General features: G+C 39.1%; 1 protein-coding gene across 6 annotated transcripts in view; it reads right to left on the bottom strand.

The window, feature by feature from the left end:
- LOC121284922 (nck-associated protein 5-like) overlaps positions 1 to 22447 on the bottom strand; it is a 716253-nt gene that overhangs the window by 191288 nt on the left and 502518 nt on the right. For 5 of the 6 annotated variants that reach the window (XM_041200836.1, XM_041200840.1, XM_041200841.1 and 2 more), the window contains 3 exons: positions 9654 to 9722; positions 6596 to 6634; positions 5313 to 5432 (listed from right to left, as the gene is read on the bottom strand). In XM_041200836.1, coding sequence (XP_041056770.1) covers positions 5313 to 5432; positions 6596 to 6634; positions 9654 to 9722 — 228 coding nt within the window. Of the gene's footprint in view, positions 1 to 5312; positions 5433 to 6595; positions 6635 to 9653; positions 9723 to 10316; positions 10451 to 22447 lie in introns of those variants that run through there. The other variant, XM_041200839.1, reaches the window with a different exon arrangement.

The following is a 22447-nucleotide window of genomic DNA, read 5'->3' as shown; positions in this document are numbered from 1 at the left end:
TGCTTAAAAACACTAATTGTATGCACCAGAAACAATTGTCTTGAAAAATTAATTGGTGATGCTATGTCAATGCAAGGAGTCTATTTAAAAAATGCCCTCACATAACAATTTATTGGAGCTAACAAATGGCAAAGCACTTACTGTATAGAAGGTAAAGAAAATTTGAAAAACAATGCCAAATATGAAGGAACTATAATTGTGCTTACTGTCATAAAGACTTATCACCCACCAGGTTTTTGAACTAATTGCCTGTTTATTTTAATGTTAACAAAAGCAAAATTCTATTGTCTAGGTATTTGTCTTCAATCAAATCTGCTTGGTCTAAGACAACAAGGAAATGAAGTATTTAAATTGAGCAGTCAAACTGCTCCCATAGTTGCATAACCACCAGGATCCTCAAAATTAAGTTCAGCATCATCTGCAAGAAGGGGAGCAACAAATACCAATGTGCTATACTTAACGGAGACTGGAGGCACCAGACAGAAAAGGATTCTGCTCAGAATTAACATATCCAAATGTGCAAACCTTTGGTAGCATCTGTTTGGGCTTTGGAAATACAATGCTGTACTGACTAGCTGGCTTGCTTTAGTCATGTGACTCTGCCATGAGACACACTGCCTCTGGGAGCAAACATTTTAAGATCAGTTCAATAAAGGCTCTCACTGAAGAAGTACAGCTGTCCTTATACTTGAAACATGGTGTACATAAGTGAATAAAAAATAGAATTTGAACCCCACAAAAAGAGCAGAGAAAGGTTCAAACCTGCAAAATAAAAAGCTGCTGAAAAGAGCAAAGGAAAACAGACTAAGGCTGCAAGGCTGCATATAAAGGCACACAAAAAAGCACAAATCTTTAAAAAATGCTGCTGAATAAAGGGCAAAAGAAAAGCATGCACAGGCTGCAAGTGAAATTACTGGCTGCAGAGAAAAAGGTTAAAGGAAACGCAGACAGAGGCTGCAAGTAAATTACTGACTGAGTAAAAATGGCTGCTGTAAATTTTCCAATCCCAACCCCAGCTCAATTGAAAAATGATGCATGGCAAAACTGGCTGTTTTGCCACTTATAATGGCAAAGCTATGAGATTGCAACAAACTTAGTTAACGAGCCTGAACCGATAAGAGTAGCCACACTCCTAACACTACTGGGGAAGATCAGCTACAAAGTGTATACCATTCTAAATCTAACAGACAAGCAAAGAAAAAAGATGAGAGAGATTTTGAAAACCTTGAATGCGCATTTTGAACCCTGAGTGAAGGTTACATCTGAACATTATGCTTTCAACACTAGAATTCAGAGTGAAAATTAGACCATTGAACAATACATCAAAGCAGTAATGTAGCTGCAGAATCATGTGAATTTGGATAGTTTAAAGATGATCTGATTAAAGATAGATTGGACCTAGGTATGAGAGTACCCTCAGTGAGAGCAAGTCTGCTGAAAGATGCTAAAGAAAGCAATAGATGTGTGTCAAAATGCAAACATTGTGAAGCAACAGCTACAGCATATATATGGCAGAGCTGACCAAGAGATACATTATGTTGACAGACAGTCCAAGCCAAAAGAGTTGAGCAATCACAGACAAAGGGCAGGATGTAAATACTGTGGGGGATAGCATGCACGGGAAAAGAAGGATTGCCCACCATGGGGAAAAAAGTGTTTTAACTGCCAGAAGCAAAATCATTTTGCATACAAATGTCTGACCAGAAAAAGGAAAAACAAGCCCATACAGATGGCCACTGGAGAGACATCAGCAGCCAAGTCTGATGAAGAACTATACACCTTACAACAGGTTGGTTCAGTCAGGTCCATAGGTGACAAATGGTTTGTGACTGTTACAATGATGACCCCAGAGGGAAAGTATCAAGCAAACAAGTGCCAGATAGACACAGGTGCATCATGCAACATAATGACCATCACAGATCTGTGTGAAGTGGCTCAACATGGCGATCCGAAAATGAAATAATCAAAAGTAAGATTGAGGCTATATGATAGCACAAGACTAATACTGAGCAGCCAAATTAGTCTGAGAGCCCAGTGCAATGGCAAGAAGGAAGATCTTGAGTTCCAGGTCATAGATGGGATGGAACAGCCACTCGTCTCAGCTGCAGCAAGTCTAAACCTTGGGCTAGTAATCTTAACTGTGCCAGTAGAGAAAGGGCAGAAAAGACCCCAGAGAGAGGGAAACAAAAGACTCCGGAGAGAGGGAGACAGATGACTTCAATCAGAGGGAGACAATATTCAAGTAAACCACAAGATGGTTGCCGATCATGTCAGTGCAATGAAATGCATGAGCAGAAGGTACATGTTCTACAGGGAAATGTTCATATCAGAGTTGAATTGGAAGAGTTGAAGGGCATGATTCCAGCTGAGCCTATACCTTTGCAAATGCACAATAAACGGAAGTCTTCAATGAACGAAGCTATGTGAGATCTGAACAAACACATTTCAGGGACAACACAAAGGTACAAAGAGGAAAGAATGAACCACAATTCAACAGTTGGCAGTTCAAAGAGGAATTGAAAAAACTCAACCAGATATACAGGCGCAACCGCAGGCATATATGCTCAGCTAACGAAGCTGCTCCTTCACTCCAACCAGTCAGTCTGGATATCACCAGCTGTACTGAGTACAGAACTACCATCAATCCCAGAGGTCCATGAGTCCCCAACAACAGCAATGGAACACCAATAGACACCAAGACAACAAGTGCCATGGGAACTATGCTCTCCGGACAAGGAGCATCACTCAGATGAACAGACAATGTCCACACACACCCGTTCCATTAAGAGACCTAAACGGTTTATGGAGGTTATGCTGAATTTATATAAGACACTTGTTAGACCTCAGCTGGAGTATTCTGTACAGTTCTGGGCGCCACATTGTAGGAACGATGTGAACACATTGGACAGAGTGCAGAAGGATGGTTCCAGGGATGAGAAACTTTAGTTACGGAGATAGATTGGGGAGGTTGGGACTGTGGTCCTTGGAGAGAAGAAAGCTAAGCCGGGATTAGATAGAGATGTTCAAAATCATGAGGGAGCTGGACAGAGTAGATAGGGAGAAGCTGTTCCTGCTCGTAAAAGGATCAAGAATGAAAGGGCACAGATTTAAAGTGATTTGCAAAAGAAGCAAATGTGATGTGAGGAAAAACATTTTCACACAACGAGTGGTTTGGGTCTGGAATGCAATGCCTGTGGTGGAGGCAGGTTCAATTCAGGCATTCAGGAGGGGATTAAATAATCATCTGAATAGAAACAATGTGTAGGGGTAGGGGGAAAAGGCAGGGCAATCGCACTAGATCATAATGCTCATTTGGAGAGCCAGTGCAGACACAATGGGCTGAATGGCCTCCTCCTGTGCCATTAAAATTCTATGAATCTGTGATATTTTTAAAAGACTATGTGCGCAATGCATGTGCAGAGATTGACTAATAGACCAAACAGTTGTCAATACATGAGGACAGTGGGTATATAGTGGGTGACTTGGGCAACTCACAGTCACACAGGATCATGCATGCAAATGTGTCTTTTGTTCACTGAGAAAAAAAGGGGGATGTTTGTATCTTTTTTATATGACAAAGGGGATGTTTAGGTTTTGGAAATGCAATGCTGTATTGCCTAAGTGGCTTCCCATAGTCATGTGACTCTGCCATGAGGCCCTCTGCCTCTGGGGGCAGGCATCTCATCATCAGTTCAATAAAGGCTCTCACTGAATACACAATGAAGCACACTATCCTTATACTTGACACAGCATCAGCCCTGCTCCTGGTGAAAAACACATACTATATTTATATTGCAATGTTAACATACTATAATGTCCCAAGGCTCTTCACAGTAGTGTTATCAAACTAAATTTGAAACAAAAACATAAAATGCTGGAAAAACCTAGCAGGTCTGGCAGCATCCGTGGAGAGAGAAAGAGAGTTAACATTTTGAGTCCGTATGACTCTTCTTCAGAATCATTATCATTATGTTATTTCAGTTGTTCTAATATAGACTGGGATAATAATAGCATAAAGGGCAAAGAGGGGAAAGAGTTTCTGAAGTGCATTCAGGAGAATTAAATTTGACACTGAGCCACATAAGGAGATGCTTGGGCAAATTACCTAAAGCTTGCTCAAAGAAGTAGGTTTCAAGGAGAGTCTTAATGGAGGAGACAAAGCTGGGCTGGGGGGGGGGGGGGGTGGAGAGATTTTGGAGGGCAATTCCAGAGCTCAGGGACCTGAAAGCATGGCCATCAATGGCAGTGTGATTAAATCAGAGTTGTGCAAGAGGCCAGAATTGGAGCAGCGCAGAGATCGCGTAGGCATGTAGATGACCGGGACAAGGCCATGGAGCGATCTGAAAACAAAAGGTGAAAATTTTAAAATTGAGGCATTACTGGACCAGGAGCTAATTTTGGTCAGCAATCACTGTGGTGATGGGGGAATGGGACATGGTGTAATTTAGGATATAGGCAACAGAGTGAGGCCAAGTTTATGTAGGTGGGAGACTGTCCAGGAGAATACTTAAATAGTTAAGTCCAGAGGTAAAGGCTATAGGAAATAAATAGATTGTAATTCACAAATTGTAATTAGTAAATTATTTCCCTTAAGTTACAATAGCAGGTGTCAACAATCTTGGTCAATAATGTATACTTCAATCAATAGTTTGCTACAATTGCCCTATAGATCATCAGACCCTTTTGCTGAAGTAGTCACAATGAAGTATTTTTACTGAAGTAGAAAATATTATGAGTGAATTAGACTGTTCAGTGTTTTATCATGACTACAGAATGTTTAACTGCGGTCACACATTCTTGCTGTTTTATGTATTCAAATCACAAAATGCAATTAAAGAACTAGTTATTGAGGCAAGCATACATTAGCAAGCATATTCATTTTCATAATGTGTTTCCAGAATGACAGACTAAGGTTACATTTTATGACATAAATTTCTGAATCAGGTTCTGAAGTAATTTCCTCCATTGACCAAGTATTTGAATACCACAGCAGTATAATCTGATAACTTTAATCAGGACATTTATTTTTATTTGTGTCTGATCCTCACATTGATCAGTTGATTCTTTGCATAATTTATTACATTCCAGTTAATAACAGTGATTATAAGTACTGACAATTAAAGGATAAGGATACATTTATGAAAGCCCTATGATTGCAACAAGCAGGAATTGCAGTAGGCATTTTTGAAAAATTACATTATCTCAAGATTTTGACCAATTAATCTGGTTTGCCATCTAGCCCTTTGAAAAATGACTAAAAATTAGTATGAGAATTCTGACAGAAAAAAAATAGCTGATATAAATACACATACCTGTAGAAGTGAATCAGAGGCTAGCCGAACTCTCTGCTGGAAAAGGACACTCAAGGCTCGATTTTGCTGTTCAAGATCAAATACCCTAGTGCGCAGTTTCAGGCACTCTTCCCTCAAATCCTATTGTAGCAGAGAGTTACAGAAATATTTGAGTAATTAAAATTTTCTATTTTTCAGAGAATCGATACAGAAGAATGAAAAAAATACAATCTCAATAAATGGGTTCAATTGATGCTATAAATTTTCACAGTGATTTTGACCAGTGAGTTGCAATATGAACCTCCTTTATCCCCAACTTCAGACTGGGCCATGGCTCTATAATGCACTTTCCACTATTGTTTTACTTCCTTGTTTTCATGAAGGGAGTTTTAAACACTTGTTTTGGAAACAAATAGCTAGAATCAATTTACATGACACATTCCATGTTAGTTTTAACCACTGTTATGAACAGATTAAATTATTCAACACCGTTATTTTGACAGAAGGACAGTGCATAACACAGAACCCAACAAAAGGGAACAAATAATTCTAAAACTGAGGTACAGATTTTTTAAAAAATCCACATGATTAAGCCATGAACATACATTAGTTAAATTTGATGGCTTTTATTTTCCTCCCTGCTGGTTTAATTTATTAATTCAGAAGACCATCCTAAACAGGCTAAAACCCATAGAAACATACATTGCTGACAATAGCATATAGTGCTATAGTGGTTTATGGCTTTCACAAGTGCACATAAATATTGCATTGCAGATTTACTTATTTCTAACACAAGAAAATACTTCAGACAATAATGTTCCCACCTGCTTCAATCTTTTATTGTGCCCTACTGAATCAGAGGAATGTGATTTGTCATGACTCACTAATTTTCCCTCCCTTCAAAAGAAGGGCCACATCATTGCTGCTTAATTCCTCCACAAGCAATTCTGACTGAGGTCATAAGTGACCAGCAGAGAACCTCAGTTTTTCCAATCCAGTCACTGCCTGTTAAAATACAAGTTATGCCAATGGAACATCATTTACAATAAAGGACTGTACTCATTTCAGCAAATTATTGTGCCTGAATTTGCTCGGGGCTCATGTTAAGGTAATGACATAATCAGTATCATAGCCATTAAAAGAGATATGCCGTCACATCATTTGTGTTGTTCTCAACCTCATTTTTGTTTCTTCTCATAGAGTGTAGCAAGTTGTTCAGTTTGTGATTCACTTCCTAATCTTGTGTATGTTGACTTTCTAACAATTAGACGAGGTGTATGTAGGGGGTTAGTAAATAGACTCACCTTTTGCGTAAGCAATGCCTGAACAACTTGATTGGCAACCTTTGAGAAAAATATATAGAATATTTATTAACAACAATTTTGTTACCTTACTCCAAATCCATATACAATTTCCAATGAAATTACATTTTATGGCAGTTAATCATAAATGCTCATATAATTTAATAGTCTTCTGCAGTCTTTGACAGTTGTTTGCTTTGAGCGAAACCTATGTTATTGTAGTATGCTTTAAACCCTCTGCCTAACAAGCAACCCGAATGGTGAATTTAGGAGAATCATCTTTATCCAGAGAGTGGTTAGAATGTGGAGCACAAGGCCTTGTTGACCAAATGCCCTCTTTCTCTACTGTAAATACTTTGTTGCACACCCCACTCTTGTTGAAAGCTTTGCTTCAATGCTTTATCCTGTCTTTTAAAATTTCACTGCCCACGCACTTTGTCAATAGATCAACAATTGTTACTAATCTCTATATTACCATAACATACAGGGCTATGGACCAAAAGCTGGAAAGTGAGATTAGGCTGGATAACAATTTTTCAGCTAGTACAGATATAATGGGCTAAATGGTCTCCTTTAGTGCCATAATTTTCTTTGTTTCTAAAATGCAGAATATATTTGGTCTGCAAAACATATTGAGGAGACCATAATATATCGTGCATGTAATATTTCAATATTTATTCAGCAACAATTGTTCATTGCAATAGAAGGACTGTATTTGGTTTCTTGAACAAAAAATTATCATGTGGCAAAGTTAAGCAAATTATAGTATGATTGTTTCTTGACAGTGAAATGTTTCTTGATAAATATTGATGTCCTAGTGGATCATTCTACTATTATAATGGCAGTCAGTCGCTGTAGGACATTGCAATATTATACTTATAGATATTAGTTCTTGGACTAGGACATGCAGACAACAGAGTACAACTGACTAAATCAAATTACAAGTTATTGATTAATGGAAGACTATCAAGTTATCCAAACTGGCCCATTTAAGTACACAGTTCTCCCTCCACTCATCCAAACACAACACTTACGGTGCCTCAAAAAATGTGTTGCATACTAATTATGTTCTCCAAGAAAAGTATAAGTTCTGATGAGAAACTGAATACCAATGCAAAATTGCAAATACTGTTGAAAACATACCATCATATTATTGTTAATAAATGGAGTAACATTAGGAATGATTCTAAAACTAATTAAAAAGGAAGGATAAATGAATGTTTTAAATATCTCACATCACAGAATTTTAGATTATAGTCATATATCAAGGGAATATAGAGAAGGATTTCATGCATCGGTGAGCGGGGGCAGGGCCCTCATGCCGACGCAGAAAATGACGCGCAGTGACTTTGGGCGGAACTCCCAACGTCACCACGCCCCATTTAAATTTTCAGGTAGGCCGGAGCGCAGAAAAATCAGCTGTGTGCCCACCAACCTGTCAATGGCCAACTGAGGCCAATGACAGAGTCTATTAAAGTAATTAATGAACCTGCCCGTCCAACCTTAAGGTTGGCTGGCAGACCAGGAGCCCCAGTGGGAATTAGAAAAAGCATGAAACCTCATCCATGGGCAGGATGAGGTTTCATGTAGGTTTAAAAAATTTTTAATAAGGTTTTTGTAAAAATTATGGACATGTCCCAGCTCATGTGACAATGTCACATGAGGGGACATGTTAGGGAAATTTTATTTTTCTATTTTTAGGTTTTTGACATTTAGAGCCTATCTCCCTGAGGCTGCACTTAGCCTCAGGGTGATGAGTGCGCTCTTTCATGCGCATGCGCATTCTTGATTTTGGGATTCCACCCCCACCTGCATAGCATAGACGCTGGACATTCCTTAATTGGCCCGCCCATGTAAAATGGCACCGCGCCCCCAATTTTGGGCACCGATTGGAAGCCTGCCTGTGCGCGCACGCCCTTCAACTTCACCCCCAACGGGAGGAATTCCTGCCCATAAAGACATGGTGTGGCATAAAACCCAAGTGTGTCCTACAAAATACTGCGAATACTCCAAACTTTCCACTTTACTGTGGACTGAGATTTTATGTTGTGCAAGGGATTGTGCCTTCCCTGTATTTAGTACCTCATTACAAGAAGAGTTTCTGATGTGCGCACCCCCACCTCCCCCCAACCCTAACCGCCCCCCTCCACCCCACCCCCCCATAAAGCAGTGTAGACCTGGACAATGCAGACCAGGTTAGCCATAGGCTGTATCTGGTTTAATTTGTGTCAGCTGATCTCAGTAGTAAAGGTACAAATAGTGTCACTATCCCTGGACTTGAAAGGGGGAACATAAGCCAAGATTCATGCTCTAGATGCTCATGCTAGAAAATACATGCATGTGGCTGTGATGCAACAAGAACAAAAGTAAAATGAGAATAATTTTGTCCATTTAAATCAGCACCAATATTAGCATCCAAGTTATTAATGACAACAGCTTTAAATGTATCAAATTACATACAGTGTACTTAACGAGTTTTAAAAGTCAAAATTCATGATTATTAAATTTCCATACTATGTACATCAAGTGAGATATAAAATCAGAGTAAATGAGAATGTTCATGGTCGAAAGCATTAATTATAAGAACAGTGCTTGCAAGACAGTAGCTATAGCCGTGAATTAAAACATTACCTTTTTTTTGCTGTAGGACCTGTGTTAAAATATAGCCCAGGGTACTTGGATGAAATATTCCCATTTGACAGCTGCAAGTTTGATCAGTCTCAGCCTGTTTCTATTTAATATGAGCTCACTAAACAAAACTGCCCATAAGCACAAATTAGACAGGCAAAGAAAAGAAATGGTATGTGGGAAATAGATACACTCATAAAAATAGGAAAGTTCTTCTGAGATTGGAATTGAACATGTTGTTTGAAGAAACAGAAGAACATTTTCAGTTTGTATTCAACCTTTGCTACGCATGTTCTAGAAGCACTTGACATTGATGATTGCTCTAGCTTCACATACATAAACTGATCTAATCAGAAATATTTCTGGAAATGCAGATTATTGAAAGGAAATGGTTCACAGAAGCAAAAAGTACTCTGAAACTGCCCCATCTTACCTCATCAAGACATCGTTCATACTGTTCTCTCTGATGCTCATTTTCTAAGGCTAAGGCTGAGTTCTCTGCCTGGAATAGAATACAAAAATAATCCACATCAATACAAATTCAGGCTGTATTCTATCATAAAAATCACTGACCAGAAACAAATATGGCCACAGTGATTAAGTTTTATCCACAGACGCTGTTACTGGAAATTCCTTACATATAATGCAGGTAAACGCGCTAGATGTGTCTATCTAATTTAAGGTCTACCATCATACATTGCAAAACTTGGCAGCTTTTCTCTTTCACTGAAGTTTAGAATCCTCGAATTAATTGATTAGACACAACACATTTAGTGTAGCTTCTAGATTTTGTCTAACAGCTGCGAGCGATACTTTTGACCTCATCAGAGAATAGTGTCTTGCTTGAAATGTGCCAGATATTAGTAGAGACCAGTAACATTTTTCTTACAGTAGGCAAAACTTGGAACTCCAGTTATTTACAAAGAGAATGAAGCCACAAAATTCCATGGTTTAAAACAGAAGGATTTTTACTCTACAAGAGTCAACAAAGCAAACACTAGATACTATCTATCCTATACTTTAACATCCAGAATTAACATGAGTTAAACATGAGTTAACAGACAAATCATGGTCAGATATAAACTATAAATTGTACCTTAAAACGCCAGATACAACTAAGAGAGATCTTACGCATTGGCTCAGCAGTCCATTCAGATTGTAGCGATCGTACTCAGTCACAAAGTCCTTCAAACTCTGTGTTCCTCACAATGAATTACTGCTCCTCATTCCAGAAGCTAGTCTGATTCCCAGCCAACAGCAGCACACAACCAACCTGAGTTCCACAGGCTTGGTCTTCACCATCAATGGCACACGTCTGCAGAACCTGCACAACTCGGTCTGGATGGCATAGATCCACCACTGTTATCTTCAAACAACAGAAACAGCTGCAACAACTTATTTTCTTTGCTTATTCTCAGCTTCTGGATCTAGCCTCTTCTTGATTCTTCTTTAGCTTGTCTGTTCTGCTCCTCTGGACTCAACAACTGCTGCACAGCTTGGGCTGATCTGTGTCCTTTTTTATCTTTCAACATATTTTCCCAGCCTCAGCTTATTTTTGATTCCCTCAGAAGATGTGAAATTCAGTTTCATTTCTAGCTTTACCTTTTCTGCTCACCTTTTAGTTTCATTTTCAGTTCAGTTTCTGTTTTGAGGCAGGGACTGCCTCAAAAAACATACAAATTAAATTTAAAAATAAAGATTTCCTTACACCGACCAGCTGCTACACTCCATCCAGGACATTGTTGGATGCTTCAATTACTAAGTATTTTCAAAGTACAGGTTAATAGATTTCTAGATAGCAATGACATCAAGGAATACAGGGATAACGTGGGTAGATGGCACTGAGGTTGAAAATCAGCCATGATCTAGTTAAATGGCAGAGCAGGTTTTTGGGGCCAAATGGCCTAATCGTGTTCCCATGTTCCTATGCTTCCTGCCCTTTGCCATGACGTACTGCATTGCAGCTTCTCAGTATTGGTTTGGCTTGGTTTCTTCTGCTGGTCTGCAGTAATTCTTTCCATTTGTTGAGCTGGCCATGATGATAGCTCCCTTCTCCCTGCAATGTTGCTGTTGTGCTAATATTTTCACTAGTGTTGTACACCATTTAGCCAAAGAGCAGTAACCAAGGAAGTGACATGTCCACCCAATGATCTAAAAACATTCTACCATTCTATTTTTCATCTTGCCATTTTATCAATAAATGCACAAAAGGTTAAAAGTATGCATACATACTGCATGAGTATGAAAATTAGGACCACATGCTGAATGAACAGTATGTATTACTCACTTTTTATTTAAAAGCAAAAATTTAATTAACCATATTTGAATTCCCAGTTAGCTACATGTGGCTAGTGGCAGAAAAGTTTAATTCCCTTTAAAACAAATTTTAAATCAAACTTGATTTGTTGAACATGCTATCACGGAGCTGCAGCATAGGAAGAATGTTAACAACAAGAAACACTATTCTGCAAAGAAGGACTAATTCAGCCAACATTGTTGAATCTGCAACATTAGCTTGCGAAATAACTATGAACTTCATCAATGTGCCCTAAAACAACATTTTTCAGACTTGGAATTATTTGGAATTTGTATCGTACTGAAGATTTCAGTTGAAGAACTGATAAAATCAAAGACAAATACATTAAGTTTTCAGAAATTCTCCAGAATATTCATTAAAGACGAGATGCAAAGGCATCTCCAATTCAAAATAAGTCAACTTATGGCTTGAGACTTTTCAGAATAAGATGTTCATTTCATATAAAGTATTCAAACATTTGTATTCTTCTGTTAAATAGAATATGAATTCTAACTGCCCTAATGTTTTCATGATTGTTATGTTAAGTGAAAATGTATGATTAATACCTTGTAATGCTGAACAGAATGAAACATTTTCCCCTCATTGGGGGGAATGTGTGGGAGCGGGTGCAGGTGGGCGGGTTTCCGATCGACGCACTGCTACTTTACGTGGGCAGGCCAATCAAGGCCCACCCAATGTGATGTCCGCTCAGAAGCACTGTGCATTCCCTGTGTGGGTGGGTGGGGATTCCCTGAGCTGGGAGTGCACTCATTCACGCATGCGTGCGAATGAGCACACAGATCTCCCTGAGGCAAAGTGCCGCTTCAGGGAGATCGCTGGAAGTTTTAAAAATTTGTGGAAGTGTCTCATGAGCTGGGATATTTCAATTTCTTTAATTTCAACATTTCATAAACATTTTAAAGCCCTCATGAAACCTCATCCCGGCCGTGGATGAGGTTTCATGTTTTTTCTAAAAGCCGCCCGTTCAACCTTAAGGTTGGACGGGCAGGTCCTTTAATTAATTTAATTACTTTTTTAAAGGCCTTAAGTGACTGTTGACAGTTCAGCAGGTGCGTAGCCGATTTGGCTGCCTGCCTGCCGAACTGAAAATCTAAATGACATGGGGCGATGTCAGTACACAAGCCCGACATCGCCCTGTGTCATTTTAGACGTCAGCGAGTGGAACCCACCCCCCACTCGCTAACCGGAAGATGCAGCCCACAAAGTTTAAAATAAGTTAAAATCATGAGCAAATTGATGATTAATGTAGATGATCAGCTTGATTAACCTTTCAAACACTTGAATAAAAATACCTAAGATGGTGTATGAAAAGTACAGCAACATCTAATAGTAAAATGAAAAACTGGCATGTGTATTTGTCTCTTTATAGCTGAAGATGAGGACTCAAAATATTACTTTGTTAGTTTTTGATCAGAGGAACTTTTTACCGAGCAACCAAATAAGAAATCTGAAAATCATTTTGAGCAGTTATGAAAGCAGATTGAACCTGGACTTTGCTGACGTAGACCTTATGATTTGTCTGGATGCCCTCTATCGGTGTTACTCTGTCACATTAGTAGGGTTGTTACCTTTTGTTTTATGTTAGGCATGAACTCACTACATTTTTAAAAATACGCAACACCATGCACGTGAATAAAAGAGGTTAGCTCATACATATTTAAACGTGAAATTGGTATGCTCATGAAAACAGCAATCAAAAACCCAAGCTTTGCTGCTTGGATTTCCAAATTAAGGCAACTACCCTTGAAACCACGCTGGCCAGCTCGGTTTAGCATAGAACTCTCCAACATTTATTGGTCCACATGGATTAAAATGAGTAGAAACATCACTAATAGTTATATTCAAGTCAATTCAGGATACTGTACTATATTATGAATATTGTGTGTATTGTGAACTTTGATTATCAGGTGAAATGTGAGGCCTTAAATAAATGATATGTATCTCCATCATCAAAGGTGCACCTTGTATAGTTGACTAGATAGATGGGAGTTATTTTTGTAACCACTAGAGGGCATTTCTGTTAAAAAGCACTGATTTCCACTTCAAGTCACAATATTGTTAATGAATTTGAAATGCTTGCTATGTTCTTGAGTATAATTTATATGCAAAGGAAACAATTATACTCCTAAAATTGTCAGCTCAAAATCAGAATGGTCAATGGAAAAGCAGGGACCAGCTGCAGATAAGGGGGGATTGCTTGATGGGAAGGTTGTGGTTCAGTTGCTTGAATTTTGCGCTCGTTGGGCACGCGCGTTCGGTAGGCCTGGAAGTGGACATGAAATGCACTTCCACCTGCGGTCAGCCCCCCGACCGTGATCTTACGCTGGCTGGCCAATTAATGGCGAGCCAGCGTGAAACAAGCCCGGAGAAAGGCTCAGCACTGCTGTTGGGGGCAGGAAGAGCGCAGGTGCTGACATCACCACGGGTGCTGGTGAGTTCCCTAAAGGCAGACAGATGCCTCAGGGAGCTGCAGCCCTCCAAATAATGAAAGAAAGCCCAAAAATGCTGCAAAAAAGTGTCCATGCAGCACAATCAAGCACCTGAAAGCAGATATCATTAAAAAAAAACCATCCCCAGATATTTATTTTTATTTTAGATCCTAATGGAGGTTTCATCCCGCTCATCATAAATGTAAAACCTGCCTGATCCCGATTGGCCCATCTGCCAACCGTAAGGTTGGACGGGCCACAAAAAAATCACTGACAATTGGCCAGTTAATGGGCTTAATTGCCCACTTGATTGCCGGCGGGCGCTCTTCCGACTATTTCCTGCGCCCGCCGAGCAAAATAGCACGAGAGTGTGCAATGACATCATCTCACGTGATTTCATGCCTGTTCGGGTCATGTGCGTGCCGAAGGTAAAATTCTGGCCAGTGAATTTGGAGAAAAAAGGTAATATTTACAGCACTCTGTTGTTTCTTAGCTTCATAGTCTTGATTCAATGTTTTCAGCTTGAGTGTTTTGGATTCCCAGATAAGTTTCAGCATAATTGCAGCATAAGATCAGATTTTATCCCCAATTTTATTTTATCCCCAATGATTTTGCACATAACCATTTTACATCAATTTTATGCCAAAATATTGCTGTGCAGAAATTTTATCAATCACTTTTTCTGCTTCCAAGATACATCCACTAAAACCATTTGTCACTCATTTATAAAGCTACACCCTCACGCAAAAAACTAGTTTGGGCGATTTTTCTGTGTGCGCACTAAGAACAGATTGGCATGCTGTTGCCCCCCAAACATTTGGTGCAGCCATAGTCACATGATTTTGACTTAAAGATTTCTAGAGTTTGATAGCAATTTAAAAAAGCAACTTATTGAGAACTCTGTAATAGACTTGACAAAAGTGGTTGCAGTCTCATGCATTCGAACTCCTTACCCCACTGTGTTAAAAAAAATGTAAGCAGCTGGAATGACCTTTCCAATGGGTATAACTGCTAATTGTATATTAATTGTGTTTAATAGCAGGCAGATTGTGGGAATTAAATAGGGATTCACTGGTATCCCTATAAGCAGACACATACTAAAACTGTGGTTTTTGAGTTAGGGGATGTATGTTTATAATGTGTGACTCTGTAAATAAATGCTTATAAAAGCATGTAAAGTTTGGCTCCAGTTTGATTCTTTGCCAACTAGTTGTCTGGAATATAACATGGTAGCATGTTTGATTGAAGGTTGGATACCAAGCAAAAAGAGATCATTCAGACAGTAAATTACAATCCTAGTATCCATTATGGAAAATAGCAGAAAGCAAGTGTAAATTATCAGTTTATGATTACCCTCCAAAGTTCTTGGACCATGAGCCTTATGACCAATGCAAGAATGAAGTGGATATGTGGAAATGGGTTATGTCCCCACCAAAAAGGAAAAAAGGTTTTGGCCTCAGTGTTGTTGCTCCCTACAATAAGTAAAATCAGAAGGAAAGTATTTTGTGAGATGGATGGCCATAAGTTGGGTAAGTTTCAGATGTTCTGCTAGAGTTCTTAGAAGAAACCTGCAAGGACAATGATCTGTTAAACGTTTATAAGTCATGGTCAAATTTTGATTGATTTCAGAAAGCAGATGGTCATTTGATGGAAGAATACACAGGTTGCATAAAAGATTGACAAAATTCAATTTAGGGATTCCTGGATTGATATTACAGGTACAGTGTCTCAAATACAGCTATCCAAAAACTGGCAAAGTCCAAAAAATGGACATTTTTTAAGCTGTCATGCATGAATTTCTATTATTATCACATGAGTAAAATAACTTACCAGCTTCTTGGGCAAGGTGCTGCAATGCCGTAATAATGCGCCGACAAGTTATCGGTTTCAGGCATCTATCTTTTCCCATGCTCCAAGTGGCCCTTGACCTGATTCAGTCCAACCTGAACAACCCGAAAACTGGCAAGATCCGAAATCCGGCATAGACTCGGTCCCGTGGTCGCCAGTTTTGAGACACTGTGCTGTAGCATTTAGGTTACTGGATTTTGCTGAGGCTACTTCTTCCAATAGGTGTTCCATTTTCAGACAGGAAGACCCTGTTGGATCAGTTGTCTTCTACCTTGAAATAATTCAGGTAAACAGTCGTTGCCTTCAGCCTTCATGGAACAATTGAGACACTGAGCCTTTTATTCTTTGTGACATTGTGCAATCTGCCAGGTTTCAAAATAATCCAAATACCAGTGCAGGTGTCAATACAATGGAAGTAGTAAAGACAGGCAGATGAGGACAAGGGAATCTAGATCTGGCTATTACAGCAGAAAATGAAATGAATGCATGCACAAATAAATTGTTTGGGGTCATAGAGGAGGGACATCTCACAATGCAATGATTTGTAAGAATGTGGAGGTTTTTCATTTAATTTGTTTTGAAATTGTAGTTGTGCATATTAACTCTAATTTTTATTTGAAGAGAGAAAAGAGAATCTATTAATTGTATGCTGGCTGTGTGTCTACATTGGGAATCACTTGTGCTCCTATAAATAAGCCTTTAAACTGGACTTAACTACATACAGGACTTAAACTGTGATTGTTAGGATAGGTGGTCTATGCTTGTAATATATAATTCTATAAATAAATGCTTACAGAAATGTGTAAATATTTGCTCTAATTCTATCCTTCATTTTTGGGAATAAACAATAATGCTCTTCTGCATAACAATGAAGGAGAAAGAAGAGGAAAGGAAAGAAGGGGCTGCATTTTACATGTCCCCACCGGGTGTGTTTACGGTGGGGGTGCAGGTAAAATAGAGCGGCTGCCCACCCCATCATCTTCCCACCCACCCCTGAGCTTACTCCCAAGGGGGGCTGGAGTGATTGGGCACCAAAATTGGCAGTCCACCTGCCATATTTAAATAGATAATCAAGGGTTAATTAGGCTTGTTACCAAGCCAATTGACCCCGATAATACACTCTCCATGCTTTTGGAAACCTTTGGCATGGGCAGTCGGGCGAGAGTGGGGGGTGTTCTACATTTGGGGGCTGCCCTTTGCGGATCAGGGGGTCAGACCTCTTAAGGTAGAACCCCCACCCTTTCTTCCTGCCCACCCTCCTGTCCTGACGCACCTAAACCCTTGCTGCCCAAGATACCATACTTAACAGTTTCTGGAGATCCTTACACCCTCTCCCTCCTCCTCTTGTAGTTCTGACAGCACCCGAAGGTGGGACTTCCTCCTCAGTGAGGGACAGAAGTCCCACACTGGCCCTGTTTAGCTCACCTGCAGCACGTTATGGCTGTGGGGCAGGCTGGCATGGAGCAGGACATCTCCAAGTTGACTTTGCCTCCGGTGGGAGAGCTGTGCACCACTCCCTGTAATATTTAGCCCAAGGTCTGAGAGTGAGGCCTGCATTTTCTCATTTGTGCCATTTTAATTTTATGTCATACAGATAAATGAACTCTGCCAAAAATTTGGGTTTAACTTTTCATTGGCAAGATTAGTACAGAAACCAACATGCATTTTGGTGTAATAGTTTATAAGTGTGATCCAAGAAATTCCTGCCCAATTTTTTTTATTGAGCAGCTTACTCTGTGAAGTAAGCCAGCTTGGTTTATTTATGAGCTTGATATGCAGTGATTTATAATCCATACAGCAATGTGCAAAGATGAAATTGTAAACAAATCTATTACTTTCTTGACAATGATAAAATAACAAACAAAATAACAAAATACACAAACGCTAAAATTAACTGGAATTGTAGGCACAGGAAGACCTTGGTATCTCTTTTTGTGCACTCAAGTTATTGGTTTTCTCCAGTTTATCCCAAGAGAGCCTACTTCCAAGCAAGTAATTCAATTCTCCTGAAATAGTAATAACTCACTCTGTCTTCATGATTGTCATATTTAGAGGTAACTATGTCCTTTAAACACTGTGCAATTAGATGAGGCCTGCTTGAAGAAAATCTTTCTCTTTCTAACTTCCACACACTTAATGTGTATCTCCCCATTTTTGTTTCTGCAAAGTGTTCCAGGTGGGAAAACGAGGTGCGAGGCTAGACCAATGATTGGATGGTGCAGGCTTCGTGGCCTTGAGGCTCTTTTCTCACCCTCATTTTCATATCTTTGTATACAGGTAGCAGGCAGGACATGGGCCCTTTTCTCTGTGCTTTTCTTTAAAAGCTGAATTGGAAGGAAAAATTCTAGGAAGGGAGAAAATGGATTTGTAATAATTGGAAGTCAAAATCTTTTGTTGGGTATCATGAAGAAACAGACAAAAATGCCAGATTATTTTTCATTTACAAGAGCACTTAAAGTATAATAAAATTACAGAAAAAATGTGCCCCCAAGCAACAAAAAAGAGTATCACTTCCACCTTTTATGACAAAGAATCCTGTGCAATGAAAATTGTCACTAATATTACAAGGCTGTGGGTGTGAGGTCATTCTTTTTGTAAATACTTCATTAGACTGTTCATGCACTTCCAAAGAATAATAGAACACAAAAAATGGGTTTAGCATTATAATAGTGAAGGGATCTGTACAGAGACTGAAAGGAAAGAAAGAGTTGTTGTTTTAACAAAACAAGATAGCTGTTTTTTGAACTTCATTATGCATAGAAATCACTCAAGCAAGTTTATAGTCAAACTTAGTAGTTAAGTTCCACATGAAAACAGAACAAGTAAGTTTTGTTAACCAAAATGGCAAAAGGGTATAAACAGATTACATGAGTGAGTAAAACACTAAGCCAAGGTTGACACTTGCTACAACATGCTTGTACACACTTACTACAAATGCTACAACATTAACTTGCATTTTTAATCTGGATAAAAGTCCCAAGGTACTTCATAGATAGGTATACCAGATTGGTTGTGGCAATAAACCAGAAAAGAACAAAATCAAAACCACGATAGACAGACATTTCAAGATGTTAAATGAAGCAAAAACATCAATTTAAAAAAATATTAAACATAATTGGATTTTCAGCAATGGTGACAGCAAAATGCTACAGCTGGCTTCTGGGATATCAATCTCTCAATGTGTGAAAATATCTGTCAAAGTATCCTTCTATAAGAAACTGTGAAGATTGCAATTTAGCTTACTTTCAATATTGCTGGTGAATTTCCAAGAAGACTATAAACATCTCTGATATGATCGCATTTATTTCAAATAAATGTTGTAGGTAATACCAAGATACTCTCTGTATTTTATATAATCTCCTATCCTACAGGTGCAAACTTATTTTATGACCATCCTAGTGCGGAATTGAGGTGCTAATTTGCATTGTATTTTTCTACATACGGTTTGTGATGATGCTATTTACATGAGCTAAGGAGTGGTAAATTCACTGAGCATTTACAGAACTATCACAGTCTGCAAAATTAACATGAGTTTATAGTCACTAATAAGACATTATTTAGATCTTCCTTCAAGCTGCAATAGGGTTAAACAGAGAAATAGCTTCAACAATGACAGCTGTAAAAGTAACCAAATTTCAACCTGGTCTCCTGCTTTCAAAACAAGGTGGACAAAGAGAAATCACAAACCCCTAAATATGTCCAGCTTGACTGGACTTAGACTATCAGAGATTTAGATTAAAGAAGTAGATATTGTGCAATTTGTGCAAAAAGTCAAGAAAGGATTTGAAGAATCCTGAGCTTTGAAATTCTGCATTTGGTGACTAACTCTCTCCTTCAGTGACATTGTAACAATTCAGACCTCAGTCAAGTGATGTCAATTTTTATGCATCCCACCTCTCAGCCACACAGGGGCAAACCTGTTATCAGCCTTGAGTGACATGAACTTTTGTCTTTGCACGACACAATACATGAAACCGTGTGATAGACTAGTGATGAGGTGCATGTAGCAACAAGTCATGCCACAACCTTTATAAACAGGTTTGGCCAAGTTGAATTTATGTATGTCTGAAATGCCATCTTGCCAATCTGAAAGATTGACATCTCTGCCTGCATGTGTCACCAGTGCCATCAGTAAATGATATAGAATGGTTTTCAGGTCATTGTTATATCACTAAGGAGGGTAGATCATCTTTTCTGCTTACTTTCAATTCTACAAAAACAACAAAGTGTAAGTGCATTGCTCTAAGCCGTACAGACCCAGAAGGATCCGTACAGAACATGCATCGCTTAGTGACCAGCACGGTGCCAGGAATGGGAAAATATTAGTTTATTTAAGATACTGCTACAATCCCCAATCCTGCAGGTACAGGCTCATTATATGGCCAATATGTGTTCCTCAATCTATGTTAAGGTTCTAACTTGTGCAACTGGACTGGACTTGAGAAAGCCAAAAATAAGTTTAATAAGTGTTTTTGAATTCATGGAGAATGATAGAGAAGGACCATTTCCTCTGGTTGGGAATCAAGGACAAGAGTTCATCAGTATAAATAAATTTCTTTACGTTGTTGTTTGGGAGCATGAAATGTTTTGCTATAGCCAGCAAGTGGGGCATCCTTTTTATATGAGTTAAGGCAAGGGTTCTCAAACTGTTGGTTTCAGAAGTCCCATCTGGGGTCGCAGCTGCCCCTCCTTCAAGCAGCAATGACAACTGTGGAGAGGAGACTATCAGTCTGGAGGCTCTGGCGGGACAACCCTGGATCCACTGGATCAATTCTGCCAAACAACATGGGATAGACAGTGAGGCCAAAGTGCCCTTTAACTTCAGAAAACATTTCTAGCAGCGAGGACCCGGGATATTTGTGTGCCTACTTGGCGCAGGCAAAAGCCATGAGAAACTGCCAATGTCGGAAGGTGGGGCAAGAAGGGAGGTCATGCAGCTGATCCCAGAGAGGTGAGTGGTAGCTTCAAACATTTATATGTTTCTGCTTCTATCTACCTTGTACAGGCTCCTTACCCCAGACTAGTGACTCTGTCCCACAGGTACCAGCAATTAGACCAAAAGGGGGAAAGAGGATAGGGACTGGTGAGTGAGTAAGTGTGAAAGAGGAGGAATGAGGGTTGAGGAGAGAGGTTGGTGAGTGAATGAGTGAATGGGGAGGGGAAGGGGTTTGGGAAGAGAGGCTGATAAGTGCGCACGAGGGGAGTTTGGAAAAGGGTTAGGAAGAAGGGGTGGTGAGTAAGTAAGTTGGGGGAAGGGGGTTGGGAAAAGAGGCTGGTGGGCTGGTGTGCACGTGTGTATGTATGTGTGTGTGTTATAATAGTGGGGGACAGGGACTGATTTTAATGTGTTTATGAGGTGTGGGGCGAGAGGGGCTTCACTGAGTCTTCAGGGAACATGGAGAGCTTGGCTAAAACCTACATGAGTTTGTAAAATACTAACATTTTTACAAAGTGCTTTAAAATACAGATTTTCATGTTTATATATGTTATTATGCTTTGATCTATAATATGTGAATGTTAATAACTATGTACTCAATGTTACTAAGCTGCTTTATCGCTGTTTTGTTTTTCCCTGCGTCTGAGATGACATTAAATTTCAAATGTTAAAATGGGGTCACATTGGAAAATAGTTTGGCAAGTACTGAGCTAAGGAGCGCTAAATTTACTGTACATTTATATAAATTAAAACATATATCACAGTCTGCATCATGGAAATGAATTTACAGTCACTAACAGGAAATTACTTGTGTCCTCCTTCAGCTTTCAAGAGCGTAAAACAGAGAAATTGCTTCAACCATGACAACTGTATACAACAACCAAATTTCAACTTGATTTCCTGCTTTAAAAACAAGGAAAACAAAGAAAAACAAAGGAGAAACACAATTCTCAAAGAAGAATGTTTCATTTAAAGGAAAATGAGATAAATATTTGAAGCAGAAGAATATAGAGAACAAGCAGGAGAATCTAAGACACTAGGATTAGTTTTGAGTTGTTCTAGCAAAGAGCTATCATAGATGTGATGGGCCAAATGACCTACTCTCCTGATTTGATCCATGTTCTGAGGGGAATTGTTCGCTTTCAGCCTAAGCAGGTAGGGTATCACTATACTTGGTCATATGAAAATGGGTAAGGATAGGGTTGACTATTAAACGCAAGCCTTTCTGATTAAGTAGTTTGCTGACATTCAACAAAGAAGACACATGCAGAAACATCTCTTAGTTAAGAGACTGGAAAAGTTTTTGAGGTCAGTGAAATATGCCCCACTAATAATTTCAGATAACGAGAGGAGCAAATTTCATAATATCATTTCTGATTGTACTGGAAACATCAACTATACCATACCACAGAACATTTCCAGCATTTCACTCAATGAAGGTCTTTCCCGTAAAAGGGAAGGATTTAATTTGGTATAAACTAATAAGGATAAAATCATAATAAATAGGAGCAGGAAAGGGCCATTCAGCCCATCAAATCTGCTCCACTATTAAATGAAATCGTGGCTGACCTGAATGTGGCCTTAACTCCACCTTCCTGTCTGTCCTCATAACCCTTGACTCCCTTGTTGATTAAAATCTACCTAATATCATATGGTCCCTTCAATGCAGATGTGTTTTCCAGTTTCCTATACTTCCA

The sequence above is a fragment of the Carcharodon carcharias genome, chromosome 12, assembly GCF_017639515.1.
Source record: "Carcharodon carcharias isolate sCarCar2 chromosome 12, sCarCar2.pri, whole genome shotgun sequence".
Taxonomy (NCBI): Eukaryota; Metazoa; Chordata; class Chondrichthyes; order Lamniformes; family Lamnidae; genus Carcharodon; species Carcharodon carcharias.
The sequence above is the reverse complement of the archived record's forward strand: the minus strand, read 5'-3'. Positions and strand labels throughout refer to the sequence as shown.